General features: G+C 42.8%; 1 protein-coding gene across 3 annotated transcripts in view; it reads left to right on the top strand.

Annotated features, from left to right (window-relative positions):
* The window catches only part of LOC126195238 (lipase 3-like), a 197,175-nt gene that overhangs the window by 77,978 nt on the left and 99,775 nt on the right, over positions 1-19,422 (top strand). For all 3 annotated transcript variants that reach the window (XM_049933766.1, XM_049933765.1, XM_049933764.1), the window contains one exon: positions 2,121-2,367. In XM_049933766.1, the coding sequence (XP_049789723.1) occupies positions 2,121-2,367 (247 nt within the window). The remainder of the gene's footprint in view (positions 1-2,120; positions 2,368-19,422) is intronic.

Raw genomic sequence — 19,422 nt, 5'->3', positions numbered from 1 at the left:
CGAGTCCTCCCTCGGGTATGGGTGTGTGTGTCGTCCTTAGCGTAATTTAGTTTAACTTAGATTAAGTAGTGTGTAAGCTTAGGGACCGATGACCTCAACAGTTTGGTCCTATAAGACCTTACCACAAATTTCCAAAATTTCCAAACAAACGTTTGCTCTCCAATTTCTGATTTGCATGGAAGTGGACAATGAATGGCCGCAGCACATTTTGTGGACACACGAAGGCTATTACCGTTTCCAAGGACAGGTCAGTATGCAGAACGGCAGAAAATCGGCAGCGGAAAATCCGCCTCACGTAAACCTGTACCACTTCATACTGCAAATGTGGCTAACTGGTGGCGGTTGAGGGCATCATTTACCGTAGGGCCGTGTTTTATCGAATAGATGGGTCCTATGGGTCCTGTTACACATATTGTCACCGACAAGCGGCAGGAGTGTCTTTTGCGGTCCAACGTCACGCCAACCCTTCAACAGCGTGGACGTGTGAATAGGAACATTTTTATGCAAGATGGCCCTCGTCTGCACGTTGCACAGCCAGTGAAGTTGCTGCTGTAGAGGCATTCGAAAATGCTGGAACTATCAGCCGTCACGCCCCTACAGCGTGGACGTCCCAATTACCTGATCTTAATCCATGTGACTCCTGGCTGTGGGGTTACCTGAAAGATGTTGTGTTCAGTGCTCTAATTATAAAAGTAGCTGAACTGAAAATACACATTCCGCAACCCATTCCCAACGTGACTCCTAAGAGACTCCAATCTGTTGTGGAACATGCTGTTCCTCGATTTCAACTGTTAGAATGAAACTTCCTGGCAGATTAAAACTGTATGCCCGACCGAGACTCGAACTCGGGACCTTTGCCTTTTGCGGGCAAGTGATCTACCATCTGAGCTACCCAAGCACGACTCACGCCCCATCCTCACAGCTTTACTTCTGCCAGGACCTCACCTCCTACCTTCCAACCTTTACAGAAGCTCTCCTGCGAAACTTGCAGAACCAGCACTGAAAGAAAGGATATTGCGGAGTCATGGCTTAGCACACAGTTTTAATCTGTCAGGAAGTTTCATATCAGCGCACACTCCGCTCCAGAGTGAAAATCTCATCCTGGAAACATCCCCCAGGCTGTGGCTAACCCATGTCTCCGCAATATCCTTTCTTTCAGGAGTGCTAGTTCTGCAATTTTCGCAGGAGAGCTTCTGTAAAGTTTGGAAGGTAGGAGACGAGGTACTGGCAGAAGTAAAGCTGTGAGGATGGGGCGTGAGTCGTGCTTGGGTTGCTCAGATGGTAGAGCACTTGCCCGCAAAAGGCAAAGGTCCCGAGTTCGAGTCTCGGTCCAGCACACAGTTTTAATATGCCAGGAAGTTTCAGAAAAATAACTGTTAACTGGCAAACCTGTGCAACCATGGTCATTGAACGGTGTGGATGGTGTAACATGCAATTCAAACCACTTACTGCGATGCATCTGTTATTTGCAGCAGACATCATATAATGTAAGGCACTTACAGCGCTATCTACTGGTGAAATTTTCAATACATTCTTTTTGTTCCACGGCACTTCTACATGCGCCATTAGTATGCTTTTCAAATTTGACGTCGTCCTGAGCAGTGGCTCTCTTCTACAGAGATTTGAGACTGGAATTTTCGTATACCATTTATGTGTGTACATCCCCCGTGTGCTGCTAAGCCACTGGATCGATTTCAAGTAAACTTGCGGCATATGAGGCGCATGACACTTACTGTCGGTAAAGGAGTACTTTGGCGGTAAGATCCATAGCTGTGGGGGGTGGGGGTTAATCCATCTGGAGGGAGCTGGACAGAGAGAGGGGCAGAATATGACGGAGAAAGCGGCGAGACATGGAGAGTGCGAGAGAGGAGAGGAGGAGATGAAGAGAGGGAGATGGGAGTAAGAGAGCAGTGGGAGAAGATGGGCAGCGAGGGAGGGAGGAGGAGATGGAGAGTGAGAGGGAGACGAGGCGGTGTATACAATACGTATGGTGCATGCATACGCAGCTGAAGCAGTGGCAAAATGCTAGTTAGAGACAATGCGGCAGCATGCGCAGCAAACGTGTACGGTGCTGACTATTGACCACCTGTTGTCGCCCTCTGCCTGCCTCTGCCGCGCAGCCTGGACGACACGGGCGAGTACGACGTGGAGGCGCTGGTGGCGCTGACGCAGCGCGTGACGGGCGACGCGCGGCCCTTCTACCTGGGCTACAGCTCGGGCGGGGGCGCGCTCTACACGTGGCTGCAGCGCCGGCCACGTGCACACCACGTGCTCAGAGGCGCACTGCTCTGGACGCCCTCCGTCTTCTACACCGAGCCGCACAGCACCATCCTCAAGATTTACCATCTCCTTCCGGAGCCCCTAGTGGTAAGGTTCACACTTCCTAATTAAGTGTTTTTGTCTTGGGACTACTTAAAAGTAAAAAAAACTGTTTACAGAAATTACTCCTTTTTTAATTTAAAAAAATTTGGATCATGCTCAGTAGGAATACAATAGCGACTTTGAATCGAAATTGACTTTTGATCTTTGTGATCCGTGCATGTGGGGTATGAATTATAATGGGATGAGGGCTGTGGGAAACTTTGTCGACATTCACGGAAACCACCCAGTTTCATCACCACACACACACACACACACACACACACACACACACACATACACTTGCTACATCTTGTTCTTTGCTCTCTGAAACCCAAACGTATTTTAATTGCAATTCAATCTCTGACCCCTAGTTTGATCTCTGCACCACAAATATTTTACAACAGTAGTTAGGTCTCTGAAATATGCTTCACCATCTTGCTCTTGTAGTTTGTTCTACGTACCCACTAAGGAATTGGTGAGTGTCTGCCATCTACCATTTGGGGCTATATACAGGCTATCATCCCGACACTGTAGTGTTGATATTATCATCGAGTATAAAGCATTTACCATCTTTTGCTGATGATGTGGATTGACTTTGCTTTATCGCTGTAAGTATATGCAGCTTGGATCGAACTGCATACTGAAAAGCTGATTTAGCAGCTTCATTCAATACCTTGCCTAAGGTGCCAACTGAAACATCTATTTTCCCGCACTTCTTTTCGAGGTAGCTCCAGATTCGTCTTCGTTCAGATAAGGCTGATACGTCACCTGCTACAATCCAACAATCAGGGCCCAGCGAATGCAGCAATCAGAGCGTGGCCTCCCACCACTAGAACCCACATTGTGCAAGACACTGTGTTTGTGTTATACACGAAACCTACGGTAAATGTTAAAGTACAGCTTCTTAAGACTTGCATATTGTTTTATACATGGGGGATTCAAAGTAAAACGGGGTGCCAGTGAGATTTTGGAACCAGGAGGGAGGCGTTCCAAGCTAATCCGTGCAGTAGTGCGAACTGTGGATTGCTGTGCTAAGGTGGCATACTGATAAACGGACCTGCCTAGTAAGCAGGTGACCTGGGTTCAATACCCAGTCTTGGTACAAATTTTCAACAACTGCTTCAGTCCATATACATAATATCATGTCTGTATGAGACCAGTAAGGTCTCTGAAATGGTGTCATTTCACTTGCATATAGCTTAAAGTTTGACTTATAATTTAAATCTACGTCTGAATCATATCATTCTTTTGACAGCCAAAAATTTGATATAAAACAAAGTAGATATCTAATTTCTTCCTATAAACTGTCACTTGTATGGTTTTTACAATTAGTTGCACTCTTTCTTGCAATTTTTGTGGCTGAGAGTGCTAAAGAATATTCTACTTCCTGCACAGTAATACTGCTAAAGTATCATTGGATCCAGATGTTGTTCTGGATTTGGCATTGTTAATTGTACAGGGTGTCAGGATGCTCTTCCTGCAACCAGCCCTTTCCAATGGAATGTCATTTGTCTACCCCAACTGTCTGTGTCAGCTGTTATGCGATATGAAAGTGTGAGAACACTTCCCAAATATTTACGAGTTACATAGCTCAGATGGGATGTGGGTACCAGCCTCTCGTTGAAATAGATGTGAGAAACCGCCTAAAAACCACATCCTGGCTGGTCAGCCCACTAGCCCTCTTCCTTAATCCACTGGGCGGATTCTATCCAGAATGGCGTGCCTCCAAAAATCCCAGAAGCATAGTGCTAATGTCCATGGCTATCCTACAAGGTCCTATTACATCAGTTTTAAACTTTGCAGATGGTTTTTCTCTTATTAGATTCACAATGCTGAGACTACTAAGTGTTGATACAACAATCCCTTTTAAGCAGATCCAAATGAGAAATTGGTACATAAACTGATTTGGGGACGTTCACCACATTAGAGGATCACAAAAATCTGTAACTTTCTGTGAGTACACCAATGTACAACCACTTTCCATTTTCCACTGGTATTTACAGGGAACGATGTTATCTTGTATTCCCCAATTGTATCGAGATTTTTCCATATAGAAGGAACTTGCTTGCACCTCTGCAATTGTTTGTTCGTTACCTAACGAGGCGGCGAATGAGAAAACAAGCCTTGTTGTAAAAATGGTTTAGTGATCTAAGCACATACATTTAAACACATAAGAAAGCTGCTTCTTTATGTTTGTAACATGTTTATTGGGTAGAGTTTTACTAACATCCAGCTTAATTTTAAATTCGTAATTTAAATCTATATCTGAATTATCTAATTCTTTTAACTTAACACCGTCAGAACAGGTTTCGAAATACCCTAACGGCACTGACTGACCACCGTGCCATCCTCAGCCTATAGGCGTCACTGGATGCAGATATGAAGATCTCCTGGCCGTTGTTAGTTTTCGTGACTGGAGCCGCTAATTCTCAATCAAGTAACTTCTCAATTTGCCTTACAACGGCTGAGTGAACCACACTTGCCAACAGCGGTCGGCAGACTGAATGGTCACCCGTCCAAGTGATAGCCAAGCCCGACAGTGCTTAACTTCGGTGATCTGACATGAACCGGTGTTACCACTACGGCAAGCCTGTCGGCATATGATTCTCTTACCAAACAGAGGGCAGGATCTCCAATTCTAATACATATTTAATTTTTTATCTATAAATTATCTCTTGCATGCTCTTAACAATTAGCTCTGTTCCTTTTTGTAGTTCCTCAGCTGAGAGGATTAGGGAATTTTTAATTTGCGTTTTGTTGACTGCATTTAGATATTGTTAAGACATTTCACATCCGCTTAGGTGTATGATAGCAATTCTTCCCATATTATAGCTGAATGTGCATACAGAACTCTAAGTTGGCCACTTTATAAAACAAATAGTTGTTACATATACTTATTCCACCAGTTTTAAACTCTGCAGATGGGTTCTCTGTTGCCAGTCGCTCATGTTGATACATATCCAAATGGGGCACAGATTTATAAACGGATTACCTGTATATGCTCTAAAACAGTGAACTCCTAGGATCCACTGTTCGGTAATAGTGCTCCATAGAGCACATTCATTTAACATTGACATTTACACGAAATACTGATACTTTGTATTCTGCAGTCATATCCAGATTTTACCATACAATATGTTTAAAATAGTATACAAGGATTGCTTACACTTCCGCAGTGGCTTGTTCTATTTCGAATAGCACTTTATATCCTTCCTTCATGGCAACTGTTTTCGCTAAATACTGTGATCTGAAGGTTTGACTTCGGTATCATAATATTCAGGTTTCCTCTTGCATACACATAACACATTAACTGCTCTTAAAAAAGTAGTTTCTTTAATAGGGAACGGTTTATCTCTGTTCGATACATTGCTTTTCTCTCAATGTGTGTGGAATAATATTACTTGTTTCAAGCAATCCTAATTCAGAAAATCTGTATTTGATGATACTGTGGAGAACAATGTTTAGGACTGAGAAAAATGTTTTTCCCAGTTTAGTGTAATATTTATAATATATCATACTTCTGTTGTCCTTCTTGGTGACTATGTCAATGAATTACAAATAGTCTGCAGGTAAAACTATAAGCAGGCTGTCTTTATTGTCTGGGAGTTTATTCCTACACCAGTCAACTTTTATGCATATAATTGCAGAACATTGTTGAACACAACACAGCAACTGTTCTATATGCTACCTGATAGTTTATACCACACAGAAGCATTTGGCGTAGAGTACAGAGGAGAACATAGCAAATGCTATTTGTTGGCATTTACTGTAATTAGTCTTCCTCATAATCGAATACATGATCCAGCAGCTTTCAGTTTGGTAACACCATGTTCTTTACATAGATGCGTATCAGATTACTTTATAAAATCAATAAGCTGGTTATTGATATCTTTCTTCAGTGTCGGGGGTTCTGATTAACATACGAGTTTCTTATAAAGCATTAGTCTACAATTGGTGTTCATGCACTTTAAACTGTCTATTTTGAATATTTTACCATTGTTCACAAACACAACGCTGTTTCCTTGGACGTCCTCCTGTTCAGAGAGGCCATGGCATGATGTTAGGCAATTGTAAATTTCCATCTCAAAAAGTCTCAGTAAAATGTTATGTTGTATCCAAGTCCATGAAATAATAGCCATCTAAACAAAGCTGTTGCAATACCGCAAGCAGTTCATCCCTTAATACAGCCATTTTTATTTCAGCCAATTTTACTTTACATATTGTAACCACAGGATTTTTATATTTCCTCGAAATTGCTTCCAGAGCATCCTTACCGATTTTATACAATATTCCTGTTCTTGACACATTGTTCTTCTTGTGCAAATGAAGTTCTAGTTCCACATTGACGCTATGTCTCTCAGAGATGGACTCGGGGAATTTAGAATTAGAATGTAGATAATTCTTAAATGCAACACTCATTTCCTTCTTTAACATCACAGACTGCCCTTCTTTAATTATTCTTGTCAGTCCACTTTATTTCAGATTTTAACCACTGTAATAGCTCTATAATCAGTGTAGGCAGGTTTAAACACTTAATGCCAAAGAGCATGCTATTTTGCAGGCAATTTACGTTACCAATGTCAGTAACAAGATAGTTCAGGTTCCCCAAAATATAACGACAAACGAAAGCAGTTTTCAGCTGATGCCGTCTTATTCTCTACGTCATGACGATGCAATAAATATATACAGAATACATAACTATGCTCTGTAAGGATAGGACAATAATGTGGCCAATAGTTTGATGAAGGACCCATCCTGCAATTGCCGGAAGTGATTTAAGAAAACCACAGAAGATGTTTGATTTACATACAATTTACTTCTGATAACTTATATTATAAAACATTGTTTCGCTCTTCATCTCTGTACACACTAAGAACACCTGCTGACGATGTCTGGGACGTGAAAATGCTACAATGTTCTTGTACTAACTCCAGTCTGCTTGGAAAACCGACTCACCAATATTTAGTTATGCATCATAGTTGTCTCCTGTCTTCCGCTCAATCCATTAGAAAAACTGAATCACCATGCTCCCGCCCTCCCCCTTCCCCCAAACATGATAAGTGGGATGTACTCAAGAGGATAACAAAATATTACGTCCTGATACATGTCCTCTTGTAAAAGATGTGACAGAGTGTTGCAGTCAATTGTTAAAATTCATTGTGAAACTTTTGACTGTCATTTATGTTGCACATTTCGCTACTAGTTTCGATCAATGACCATTATTAAGTTTAGCTGTCATAAACGGTAGGAAAGTTAGACCATAATTTGAACAAAAGTAATTTGCTCTTCTAAGTCCACCACAGTACGTAAAAAATTTCTCACAATAATAACTGTTGCAGTTAACCCCTTTTATCATTACCCACTACTCTGCTTCTTCCAAACAATCTTCAATAGCGTTGAATGCATTTCTTACGAAAAATGTCTAGCGACCTTTTTGAACTGATATATCTTAAAAATCTCATTCATATCTCTAAGGAGTTCATTATACAATTTTATTCCTTAATATGAAAGACTGCCCTCAGGCGCTCAGCATTCATTTGCTGAGTACAGCTTTGGCGACTTTGGGGCTACTGAGCTGGCTACTGTTAGGCGCCGCAAGTCTCCTCTCACTGTAACCTCTGGGCATGCTTCAGCGACCACTGTCTCAGTCTGAAGGCGTGCTGCCTGCTGATGAGGTACACGGTTGTTGATGTGGAACAGTTGTTAACCGGCAACCTCTGGGGAACCTGCTGCAACTCAGTTGTACAGGGCTTGACTAGGCACACGGGGCTCTGTCTAGGTGGACTTATATTCCCTTAGCTGCTTATGGGACCGAAATGGACCCTCTAAATCTTCTTTTCCTCTTAGCAGAATGGGTGGGTTGCTTGGGGCTACCAACACCCAATCGCACCAGAGGTCTTATTTGATGGGACCTTCAAATTTTGCTTGTGCGATCGAAATGTATCCCTCTAAATCGTCTTTTCCTCCTCCCAGCAGAATGGATGGGTTGCTTGGAGGTACAAACTCCCAGCCACACAAGAGACCTCATGTGATGAGCCCTTCAGATTATGGAGTTGTTAAAAGTAGTTTGGGATTTAGTATCAGAATGTATGCTGCAGGACAGACTTTATTATTGATAGTGAAGAGACGAGAGGGAATCTTTGAGAAAGTCCTCCGTTTTTACACCCAAAAGGCTTTGAAAGGCATCGCAGGGACATTAAAATTAGTCAACCAGCTACGAAATAGGGCACTATTGGTTAAAACCTCTAGTTCTCAGCAAGCAACAACCCTACAGGAAGCGAAATGCTTTGGGGAGTATGCCATTGAAACTGAACTGCACGCCACATTGAACTACGGCAATGGTGATGTGACATGCAAGTATCTGGTCGACATTTCCTGTAGGCAGTATCTATCTTACCCCTAGTGAGATAAGCTTCTACATCCTTACATTTGTCCTCTAGCCATCTCTGCTTAGCCATTTTGCACTTCCTGTCGATCTCATTTTTGAGACGTTTGTATTCCTTTTTGCCTGCTTCATTTACTGCATTTTTATATTTTCTCCTTTCATCAATTAAATTCAATATTTCTTCTGTTATCCAAGGATTTCTTCTAGCCCTCGTCCTTTTACCTACTTGATCCTCTACTGCCTTCACTACTTCATCCCTCACAGCTACCCATTCTTCTTCTACTGTATTTCTTTCCCCCATTCCTGTCAATTGTTCCCTTATGCTCTCCCTGAAACTCCGTAAAACCTCTGGTTCTTTCAGTTTATCCAGGTCCCATCTCCTTAAGATCCCACCTTTTTGCAGTTTCTTCAGTTTTAATCTACAGGTCATAACCAATAGATTGTGGTCAGAGTCCACATCTGCCCCTGGAAATGTCTTACAATTTAAAACCTGGTTCCTAAATCTCTGCCTTACCATTATATAATCTATCTGATACCTTTTAGTATCTCCAGGGTTCTTCCATGTATACAACCTTCTTTCATGATTCTTAAATCAAGTGTTAGCTATGATTAAGTTGTGCTCTGTGCAAAATTCTACCACGCGGCTTCCTCTTTCATTTCTTAGCCCCAATCCATATTCACCTACTACGTTTCCTTCTCTCCCTTTTCCTACTACCGAATTCCAGTCACCCATGACTATTAAATTTTCGTCACCCTTCACTATCTGAATAATTTCTTTTATTTCATCATACATTTCTTCAATTTCTTCGTCATCTGCAGAGCTAGTTGGCATATAAACTTGTACTACTGTAGTAGGTGTGGGCTTCGTATCTATCTTGACAACAATAATGCGTTCACTATGCTGTTTGTAGTAGCTTACCCGCATTCCTATTTTCCTATTCATTATTAAACCTACTCCTGCATTTCCCCTATTTGATTTTGTGTTTATAACCCTGTAGTCACCTGACCAGAAGTCTTGTTCCTCCTGCCACCGAACTTCACTAATTCCCACTATATCTAACTTTAACCTATCCATTTCCCTTTTTAAATTTTCTAACCTACCTGCCCTACTGAAAGTTGAGTGAGCCCAGAAACGAGTAATTGATGTATAGAATATCATGAAAAGGGTGGATGGCGATCGTGTCAAATCCGACTCCTCTAGCCTGTCTCTCAGCAACATTAAATTTCCAGAGCACGTTAAGGCAGATGTTCTTCACCTCGGCGTGCACCCTTATGTCCCAAACACACTGTGCAGCTTCAAATTCCAGAGCTTTGGGCATACTAGTGGCAAACGTGATAAGACCCCCAATGAAGGTGTCACTTTTTCATGTCCCTTGAAGTGTGTGAATTGCTCTGGGGCTCAACCTGTCTGGAGTCAGAACTGCAGCTTATATCTTGAAGAACGAAAGATACAGGGGTTTAAGATTACAAAGGACATTCCATGTAATAAGGCCAAAAATGTATAAAGCCATGCTGTCGCCAACTTTCGCATGTCCCTTGGTTCAGTACTTAAACAGCAGTCAGAAAACTGATATTGCTGCACAAAGGGAAGTTCCCTCTGTCACCACTGGTACCTGCGATTGTCAATGCACTTGTTGTACTGCAGTGATTTAGAAACCTGTCCCTCCCCCATGAACTTCAGAAATGGCTGTGGTCCTGACGTTACAGAACTCCGCCTCAGACAAAAAAACTGAAGTCGAAGGCGAAAAATATTCCACTGACGGATATGGGAAGTACAAAGTCCTATGATGTCGACATCATCCTCTCTGACGTCTGCCTTCTTCAGACTCGATGGACCTTGATGTCGGACTGCGTCAATCATTTCGCCCTATGTCTGAGCTTCCGCCCATTGCAGGCTCCCCTCCCTGGCAGAAAATAAGGATGAAATGCTACCTCCATGACAGATGGCTCCCATCCTACAATGGAACATTAATATGTTCCGGACACCTGTAGAGCAACTAAAACTCCTAGCCCGGGAACGCTCCCTGTGCTTGTGTTTGTAGGAAACACATATTAAAACAATAAGGATGAAACCTGAAGAAATGAATTAAAATTTGTGCCATGGCGGGGTTTTCTCGCTTACTAGGCATAAACGCTGAACATTACACCACTGCAGTACTGTAGCTAACGTTGCTACATGGACTACCCGAGTCCAGCGCTCTCCCGAACACAAACTTCAATTCACTTGAAGTACTGGGTTTCCCCATTACGTCCGACTCTGCGGTGCTATTCCAATGCCAGAGAGTCCCGGAAATAGTGAGAATTTAGGGGGACATAAGCTAAATATATATGAATTTTGTATTGGTCAGGGCAGTGAACTTGAATAGTTCGTACAGAAATGTTGACCACAGTCATGTGGTCGTGTCATGGTCGGTATTTCTGCCTGGTAAGCAAGGAATCCTGGGTTTGAGTCCCAGCTGTGGCACAAATTTTAATTCATTTCTTCAGCTTTCATCATTATCGAAGATGAGACTTAAATGTGTCAGGGAGAATTTAATTATAACATTTTAAATTGTCTGATTCCCCTGTACTACCTAGCTATATGCTCTATCACAAGGATGACCTGAGAGGGGAAATGGCCAAGGGAGGGGTCGCTGTTTTTTCTCGACAGCGCATACCACTCCCCTGCTTGCCCCCTGGCTGCTGATCTGCAAGCAGCTGCCATTGAAATTCACGTGTGCTGGAGGATCACTGTTTGCTCCCTGTATCTACCTCCGCAAGATGGAATCGAATCTGAGGCTCTCACGGATCCAATGGAACACCTTCCCCGACCATTTCTCATACTGGGAGACTTTAATGACCATCATGTTTTGTGGGGTTCGACCTCTACTTGCCCTACAGGTCGGTTTTCGGTTGGCCTCACGACACCTCACGATATGTGAATCTTCAACACAAGTTTTCCCACCGATTTCCGTGCTGCTGTTGGGTCATTCTCAGCCATCGAATTCTCTTTCTGCTCGTACACTCTGTCCACTGACCATTTACCTCTTCACAGTCACCTACTGGATGAGCATTACCTGAAAAGAAGCCACCAAAGTGGATTGTCAGCCGCGCTAGCTGGAAGCTTTTCAGTCAGTTGGCTCTGTTTCAACACTGAGGCAGCGTCCAGGAATAGGTGGACCACATCACACGAATGATCCATCACGCCGCAACCCATCCCAACGTCCTATGGTCATCTTAGGAGGCAACCTGTGCCTTGGTGGACTGGTGAGCGTCACGCAGCAATATGGGTCAGGCATGCAGCTCTTCTATGGTTTAAGTACTGCTCAACAGCAGACACAACCACACAGCACGTCTGTTCACAATAGCCGACGTTCAACACATAATTAAGGAGAGCTTGGAAAGGTCATGGTAAGCGTTCCTGGACTCGACCAACAATTCCACTTATTCCATAAAACTATGGTAGGCCATCAAAAGGATTTCCCGTTAATACAGTCGTTTACCAACAGCAGCACTAATGAAACGAAGGTGACTCCAACCATAGCCCAGAGACATCACTCAGATGCTAGCAGAGCATTTTGCAAAAACTTACTGCCAATGTCAGCCAGGATCCAGCGTTTCGTTAGTTCTGTAAAACTACGGAGAGGGTAGATTGGACTTCAGATTCCAACAATTGAGAATCTTACAACTACTCCTTCTCCATGAAGGGGCTGGAACTGGCGCTGTCTGAGACTCGTCATTTTGCACCTAATAAGGACCAAACGGCGTACTGCATGCTTCGACATTTGTCAGTTGTGCCAAAGGAAGCCCTCATCCAAAGTTTTATTCTGATATGGCAGACAGATCACATCCTCAGCTAGTGGAAGAGGTAGTTTTGTTCTCGCTCTTCAAACTAGAAAAGGACCGCACTAATCCCAGTAGTCACTAGAGTATCACCTTAATGAACTGTTTGGGAAAGACCCTGTAGGTAATGGTTCTTCAGGCAACTCCTTAGGAGCTCTCAGTGTGGATTATGGACATTCCAGTCCCCTGTCGACAACCTGACCCTACTAGAGGCAGTCATCCAGCAGTCTTTCCTACGTAAACATCACCATATTGGCATATTCTTTGATATCATTATAGCGCATGACACTACTTGGAGACACAGTATTCAGCCCAACTACATCAGTGGGGCTTTCGTGGCCATGACCCCGTCTTCCTACGGTGTTTTCTCTCTTATTGTAGCCACAGCGACTTGTCAATTACGACTGCGGTAGTTGGAAGAGTGGGCCGAAAATATGGTTTTTCAGTTTTCATCAGATAATTATGTTTGTGTTCATCTTGATCTTTCTCGTCGTATTTTTAATGTTCATGACTTACGTATGAGGGGTACCATTCTATATTTTAAAGACTCACTAAGGTTTCTGGGCTTCATTTATTACTCCAAATTGTTGTTGTTTACCACACTGAGAGATCTGAAAGCCAGAACCCAGAAGGCCTGAATATCTTAAAGTACCTTAGCCATAGGTCTTGGGGAGCAGACGGGGCAGGTCTGTTACAGTTTTATAGGGCTTTAGTGACTTCACGGCTAGATTGTGCGTGCATAGTTTATCGATCGGCTAGGCCTTGAAGGTCATGGACGCCGACCACAATGAGGGGATTCGGCTGGCTAACGGAGCTTACACTGCCAGCCCCAACCCAGAATTTGTTCTAAGGCCGATGAATCACCAGTTACATCCGACGGCAACTCCTCATAGTGCATGAGGTATGTAACGTCCTGACAGCTCCGACTTCACTTGCGTACCATATGTTGCTCCTCCACCTCTGGAATGCCTTTTCTCCAACTGCCCACGGGCAAAAACGCCGATTGGGATACACATGCAACATGTGCTGGAGTCACTTGTGTGGAGCAAGTACAGCCCCATAGCCTGAGTTCTAACCGCCTGCCACCCTGGTCACTGGAGAGGCCCAACGTAATTTTAGATTTTGTGTGGTATAGGAAAGACTGCTCTCTTGCATATGTTTCTAATACATTATCTTATGACATTTTAGGATAGGTTGAAACAGGGGAACTCTTTTAGTTGCTCTGCTGCTTTCCCTGATCATGTCTTCAAGGTCCGACAGACTTTACTGTCTTTGATGCAGAATTATATGTACTCTTAAGGGCACTGGAGCAGACGAGATGTCCAACTGCTAATATCCTTGTCTGTTTTGATTCTCTGAGTGGCCTTCACTCTCTTCATCGCTTGTAACCAGCAGATAAAGTAGTCCAAAATATCCAGAACGCCCTCCTCCAACTACAACAGCTGGGGAAGGAGGTGTCTTTCTGCTGGGTGCCAGGGCATGTGGGTACTGCAGGTAATGAAATATCGGATGTAGGAACCAAGGAGGCATGTCGTGATCCTCAATTATTTCAGTGTGCCATCCCCCTGCATGCTATCACGTCGCTTTTTATGTACAGAGTCATGTGTCGATGGGAAGACAGTGCCAGATAATAAACTGGGTCCCGTAAAGTCCACTACGCGGCCGTGGCGTACTTCGTTTCAGCCACGAAGACGAGATGCGGCTCTCCTCATAGGACACAATCCTCTGACATGTGGCTTCTTGTTATGGCGACAGGACCCTCCAATGCGCGGTGCTTGCGGCGTACACATCATCATAGTTCGCAACATTTTACTAGACCGTGTTTTGTTTTCGGACGAGAGAGCAGCGGCAGATTTGCCGGCAGATCTGTCCTCTACTTTAAGCGGACGTTCAAACGAATGTGGTGCGATTTTTAAGGTTTTGTGATGTGTCCAACTTGTTTCCGAAAATTTTAGAAACATGTTTTTAATGTATTAATAGGTTGACTAGCTCACCCATGTTCTTTTGTAAGTGGCCAGCCAGTTATTTTTCCATGTGTCTTTCTTTTAGCTCTTCTACAGTTTTACGTCTTTCTTAGCCCCAGGTCTAGCACCTTCCACCCTTTCTCGTCTTCAGGCTTATGAGGTAGAGTGATAGTATGGCTCAACGCGAGTAAGGTCCATGTGAGTGAATGAGTGACATTTTATACATTTGCTACTGACCGTGTGCAATAATTTTAATGATTTTATCCATATTCGCGTCTTTTAATGTCTAAGGGCGCTGCTAACTTAGCCGTTGAGTGCCATAAGCTCTAAACACACACACACACTAGCGCACACGCAAACACACAGAAAATGCTGTTCTGAGTTTCTTGTTTCTTTTTTGTGGTAATTGTAAATCTAAACCGTTTCCGGTTCCATGATTATGTGCAGAACTGTTGATGAAATACTTAGTAATAATTTCCCATAATGTCCACCAGAGCTTGATAGATGTGCTCATTTGGCGCAGTAATGCTGCCCGGTTGTTTAAATAGCTCTTTACAACGAACCAAACCACTACTTGTAGTTATTATACTTATGGCCCTTTTCTGTAATTTGAAAATTGTGTCCATATTCTGTGCAATCGATTTCCAAAAAAGGATCCCATCGTTAGGAATTGAGAGTACTTAGGAAAAACATGTCACCACAAGACACTGGTTGTTACAAAGTGATGATAAAACCCTAAGAGCATAACACGCTGATGTCGTTCTATTTTCCAGTATGTTTCTGTGTTCTTTCCCTGATACCTGACAATCAGTGTCCATCCCTAAGACCTTGGTGCATGTAACATTATCAGTAAACTTATCATCTATGCTTAAAGTGACAGAGTTGTTTTATCTCTTTATGGCGAAATGTCTATTATTTGTTTTCTCAATATTTAACGTTAATTAATACGTACTGCTCAGTCGTAAACATCTTTGTGGGTTTCATTTGCTTCTTCTGATAGGAGTTGTGGTGTTTTATCAGTAATTGTGATGATGCTGTCATTAGGAAAGTGAACTTTTTCTCCACGTTTTGCATTATCTTGAAAGTCGTTATATGTATTAAGAACAGAACTGGACCCAATGTATTCCCTTAGAACACATACATTTATAAGTTTATTGTCTGGTAATTTTTTATTGAAACTTTATCATCAGCAGATAAGTGAACTACATCTATCTTTTGCGCCCTAGGTAAGACTGGAATCAATTTTTCACGTTTTCTCTCGTATCCGGCCACTCTAGGTTGTTTAGCAGTATTTCATTGTCAACGATGTCAAAAGCCTTGGACAAGTCAAGGAATATGCTTCTATAAAACAGTCATCAAGATCTTCAACTATCGCTTTTGTAATACCTGTAATGGACCCTGATGTACTCCTCCCACTTCGGAAACTAAACTGTGTTTCGCTAAAAATGTTGTATTTTATTCATGTGACGTAGTAGTCTACCCTTCATGGCAGACTGAACTATTTTTAAGAATGAAAACAGTAGTGAAACTGGCCTGCAGTTTTCAACACTTTTTTCTGCATTACCTTTCTTTAGTAGGGGAACAACTCGTGAATGCTTTAGGTACTCTCGAAAAGTACGTGAAATGAAGGACTCGTTTATTATATTTGTTAATGGGGCTTTTATATTGCCTACACACTCCTTCAGAACGGAAACTGGAACCTCGGGTATACACCCTGACTTCCCATTTTTTCTGCGTTGTCTTCCTGACGTCAAGCTCTGTTGTTCGAAAAAATATGAGTCGTTGTGCATGCTACGTGTGTTATCGGAAGATTTTGCTGCAACTTCTCTGCAGTACTAGAGAAATATTCATTTATAGGATTTGCCAATCGCTAAGGGTTTTTTTATTATTCACTCCATCTTTAATTTGTGTATTATTGTATTGGTTTCCATCTTTTCGGTTTCTTGTTTCATGACATACCACACTGCTTTGCTTTTATTTTCTGAATTAAGCATTCTTCTGTTATTTTTGGTGGCAAGCAGTACTCCCCCATTCATTCTTTTTTATATCTGTGATCGTATTCTGTGAACTGTAGACTAGTGTAGCGCTTTTGTAAAGAACTGAGAAATTTAAGTGTCTTCAAGGGCTTTCTAATGCCCGCAAACATCCATTCATTTACACTAGCTGCTGCTGCTGTAGAAGCCGCTAATTTCAGAAAAGTCAGTTCGTAAATTAATTTAAACCATGTGGTGAATCTAGAGAACTTAACCTCTACATTTTTTCCGTATACACATCATTTCGGGTATGATTCAACAATGCCCTATAAAAAGTACGCATTTTACATTCCGAGAAGATCCTTTTGCACCCCATAGCTTTGTGTGTTTTGCTAAGCCCGACTTCAATTTTTTTATCTGACAGTAATGGCAAGAAAGACCAAGTTCTCTTATATATACCTTACAATTTTTCCTGACAATATTTGTAAGTGCATGGTCTAAGAATGATATTGAACTTTTTGATACATTAGCAGCGGTGTTTCCCATTTGTAACATACCAAAAATGCTTAAAATGTTTAGGAATATATTTCTAACTTCACCTTCAGCACGTGTATTAACATTCGCGTCTGCACGTATTATTATGTTAGCTTGAAGCACTTTTCAAAAAAGTGCCCACATTACCTTAGGTTTACGGTACAAACAGATAATAGACTTCATGTGTGTGTCTAGCTTTGTTAGTTTAAAATATGTGCCACCTCTCATATAAATCCATTATCCCACTCCATTTAAGGTAGTTCTACAATAGAAACTTGAACAGTCATGTGATAATAGCGCTATATACTGCAGATCTTTATATCTACAGCAGTACCCTGTAATGCATACTACCCCACTATTGACAGCCTGCAATTCAGCATCAGGCTGGTGTACTTTATTTTTAATCAGCTGCACATTTTGATAAAAAGACATAATTCCGAGAAAATATCCGTGGTGTTTCTGCACTTTGATGTGGAATATTCTATCTTCTGTGCACACAATGAAAAAATGTGAAAACGGTTGAGGTGCTTAATAAGAGACGCCAGCCTCTTGTCTTGGTTTATCCTAGGAAATAACTAGTCCTCATACCTGTGACAACAGGTACCTATGACAACAGGTGTGTAACCGTGTATTAACTTCAGAAACATCCAGTTCCCAGCCCTGCTGAGACCATGCTTACTGTGGTCCCACTTCCCAGCAGTTCCCCCAGGAATCAGCGCCATGCGTTCATGCACAGGAGTCATAAGCACGATCTTAAGTTTCACACTGACTCGCCGAACAGCACTGCCAAGACGAGGGTGGTCATGCCCTGGCACAACTTAACCGTGCTCCCATTGGTGATATCAGTTGGGGAAGCTATATTTATCTGGTCACGAACTACGTTTTAAGCCCCATCCCTACCCAAGCTGTTCCCTGTCCAACCCGCTATCACTACCTGGTCACCCTTTGTGAAATCCTTTCACAAAAGCTCTTAACCTTCAGTCACCTGATCTGGCCCAGAATTTGGCTTGAAAATGCTGTTGACCTGATACCTCTCCCGATACTTCCCCTGCAGTTCAGAGCCTGCACCTCTGCCTGACTGATAGCTAACAGCGGCACCCTCTATCTACTTCCTAACATTTGTGCCCTTCCTAGCCTTTTCCGATAACAGGTAGATCTGCTACACACATACTACTGCTACCCCAAATTGGAGCTTCTCTTGCCTCAGCTCTGGCACCTGGAACCTTTTTCCGATAGACACATCATCACCAGGTCACCTTCCCACCAAAGGCCAGTTCCTGACCACCTCTCTCACCCCTGCAGAGCTTCGCCCTCACTACCCCTCCCCTTCATCCAGATGTGCCTGAAGGACACAGGTCTTCTTTTCCTGCTCCTCTGTAAGTCTATTACTGCTGCATATTTTGCAGTTCCAGGAGAGGGCCTCATCGAACTGACCAGAGCTCTCCACACTATATTCATCCCAGTGAAACCACATCCTAAAGCTGCGACAATGCATCTTGCTACATACTTTCCTACTACACATTCGGGAGGACGACGGTTCAATACCACGTCCCGCCATCCTCATTTAGGTTTTCCATGATTTGCCTAAATCGCTTCAGGCAAATGCCAGGATGGTTTCTTTGAAAGGGCACGGCCGATTTCCTTCCCTAATCCGATGCGACCGATGACCTAGCTGTCTGGTCTCCTCCCTTAAACAACCCAACCCAAACCCCCCCCCCCCCAATTCAAACATCCAACATCCACAGTTTCCAATCATGATCAAATAAAGTATCTAAACCAAAGACTAAAAAACTTAAATATCTAAAAGTAAAGGAATTATGAGAAGTATTACGTTTATATCACCACAAAAGTGTAATTTCTGATAATGCTTTGAGTGCGCTACTAGCACGAGTTATGTCAGGCTGAAGTCAAGAAAAACGACAGAAGGAAGTCACACTTAATAGAAAAACACGAGGCATTTTAAAAAAGTAACAGAGAGATGTCAGATCTTCACCTCAAAGAAGACAATAGTACCGCTATTCGCAGCAATAGGTATACATAAATATACACGCGAATGTGCACAATTCGTTACGAGCGCTGAGTGCACTAGGTACGCAAAGGTCAGATCTACACTCCTGGGCCCGCATCTCGTGGTCGTGCGGTAGCGTTCTCGCTTCCCACGCCCGGGTTCCCGGGTTCGATTCCCGGCGGGGTCAGGGATTTTCTCTGCCTCGTGATGGCTGGGTGTTGTGTGATGTCCTTAGGTTTGTTAGGTTTAAGTAGTTCTAAGTTCTAGGGGACTGATGACCATAGATGTTAAGTCCCATAGTGCTCAGAGCCATTTGAACCATTTTTTTACACTCCTGGAAATGGAAAAAAGAACACATTGACACCGGTGTGTCAG

Source organism: Schistocerca nitens, chromosome 7, assembly GCF_023898315.1.
Source record: "Schistocerca nitens isolate TAMUIC-IGC-003100 chromosome 7, iqSchNite1.1, whole genome shotgun sequence".
In the NCBI taxonomy this organism is placed as follows: Eukaryota; Metazoa; Arthropoda; class Insecta; order Orthoptera; family Acrididae; genus Schistocerca; species Schistocerca nitens.
Note: the sequence above shows the minus strand (reverse complement) of the source record. Positions and strands in the feature narration are given on the sequence as shown.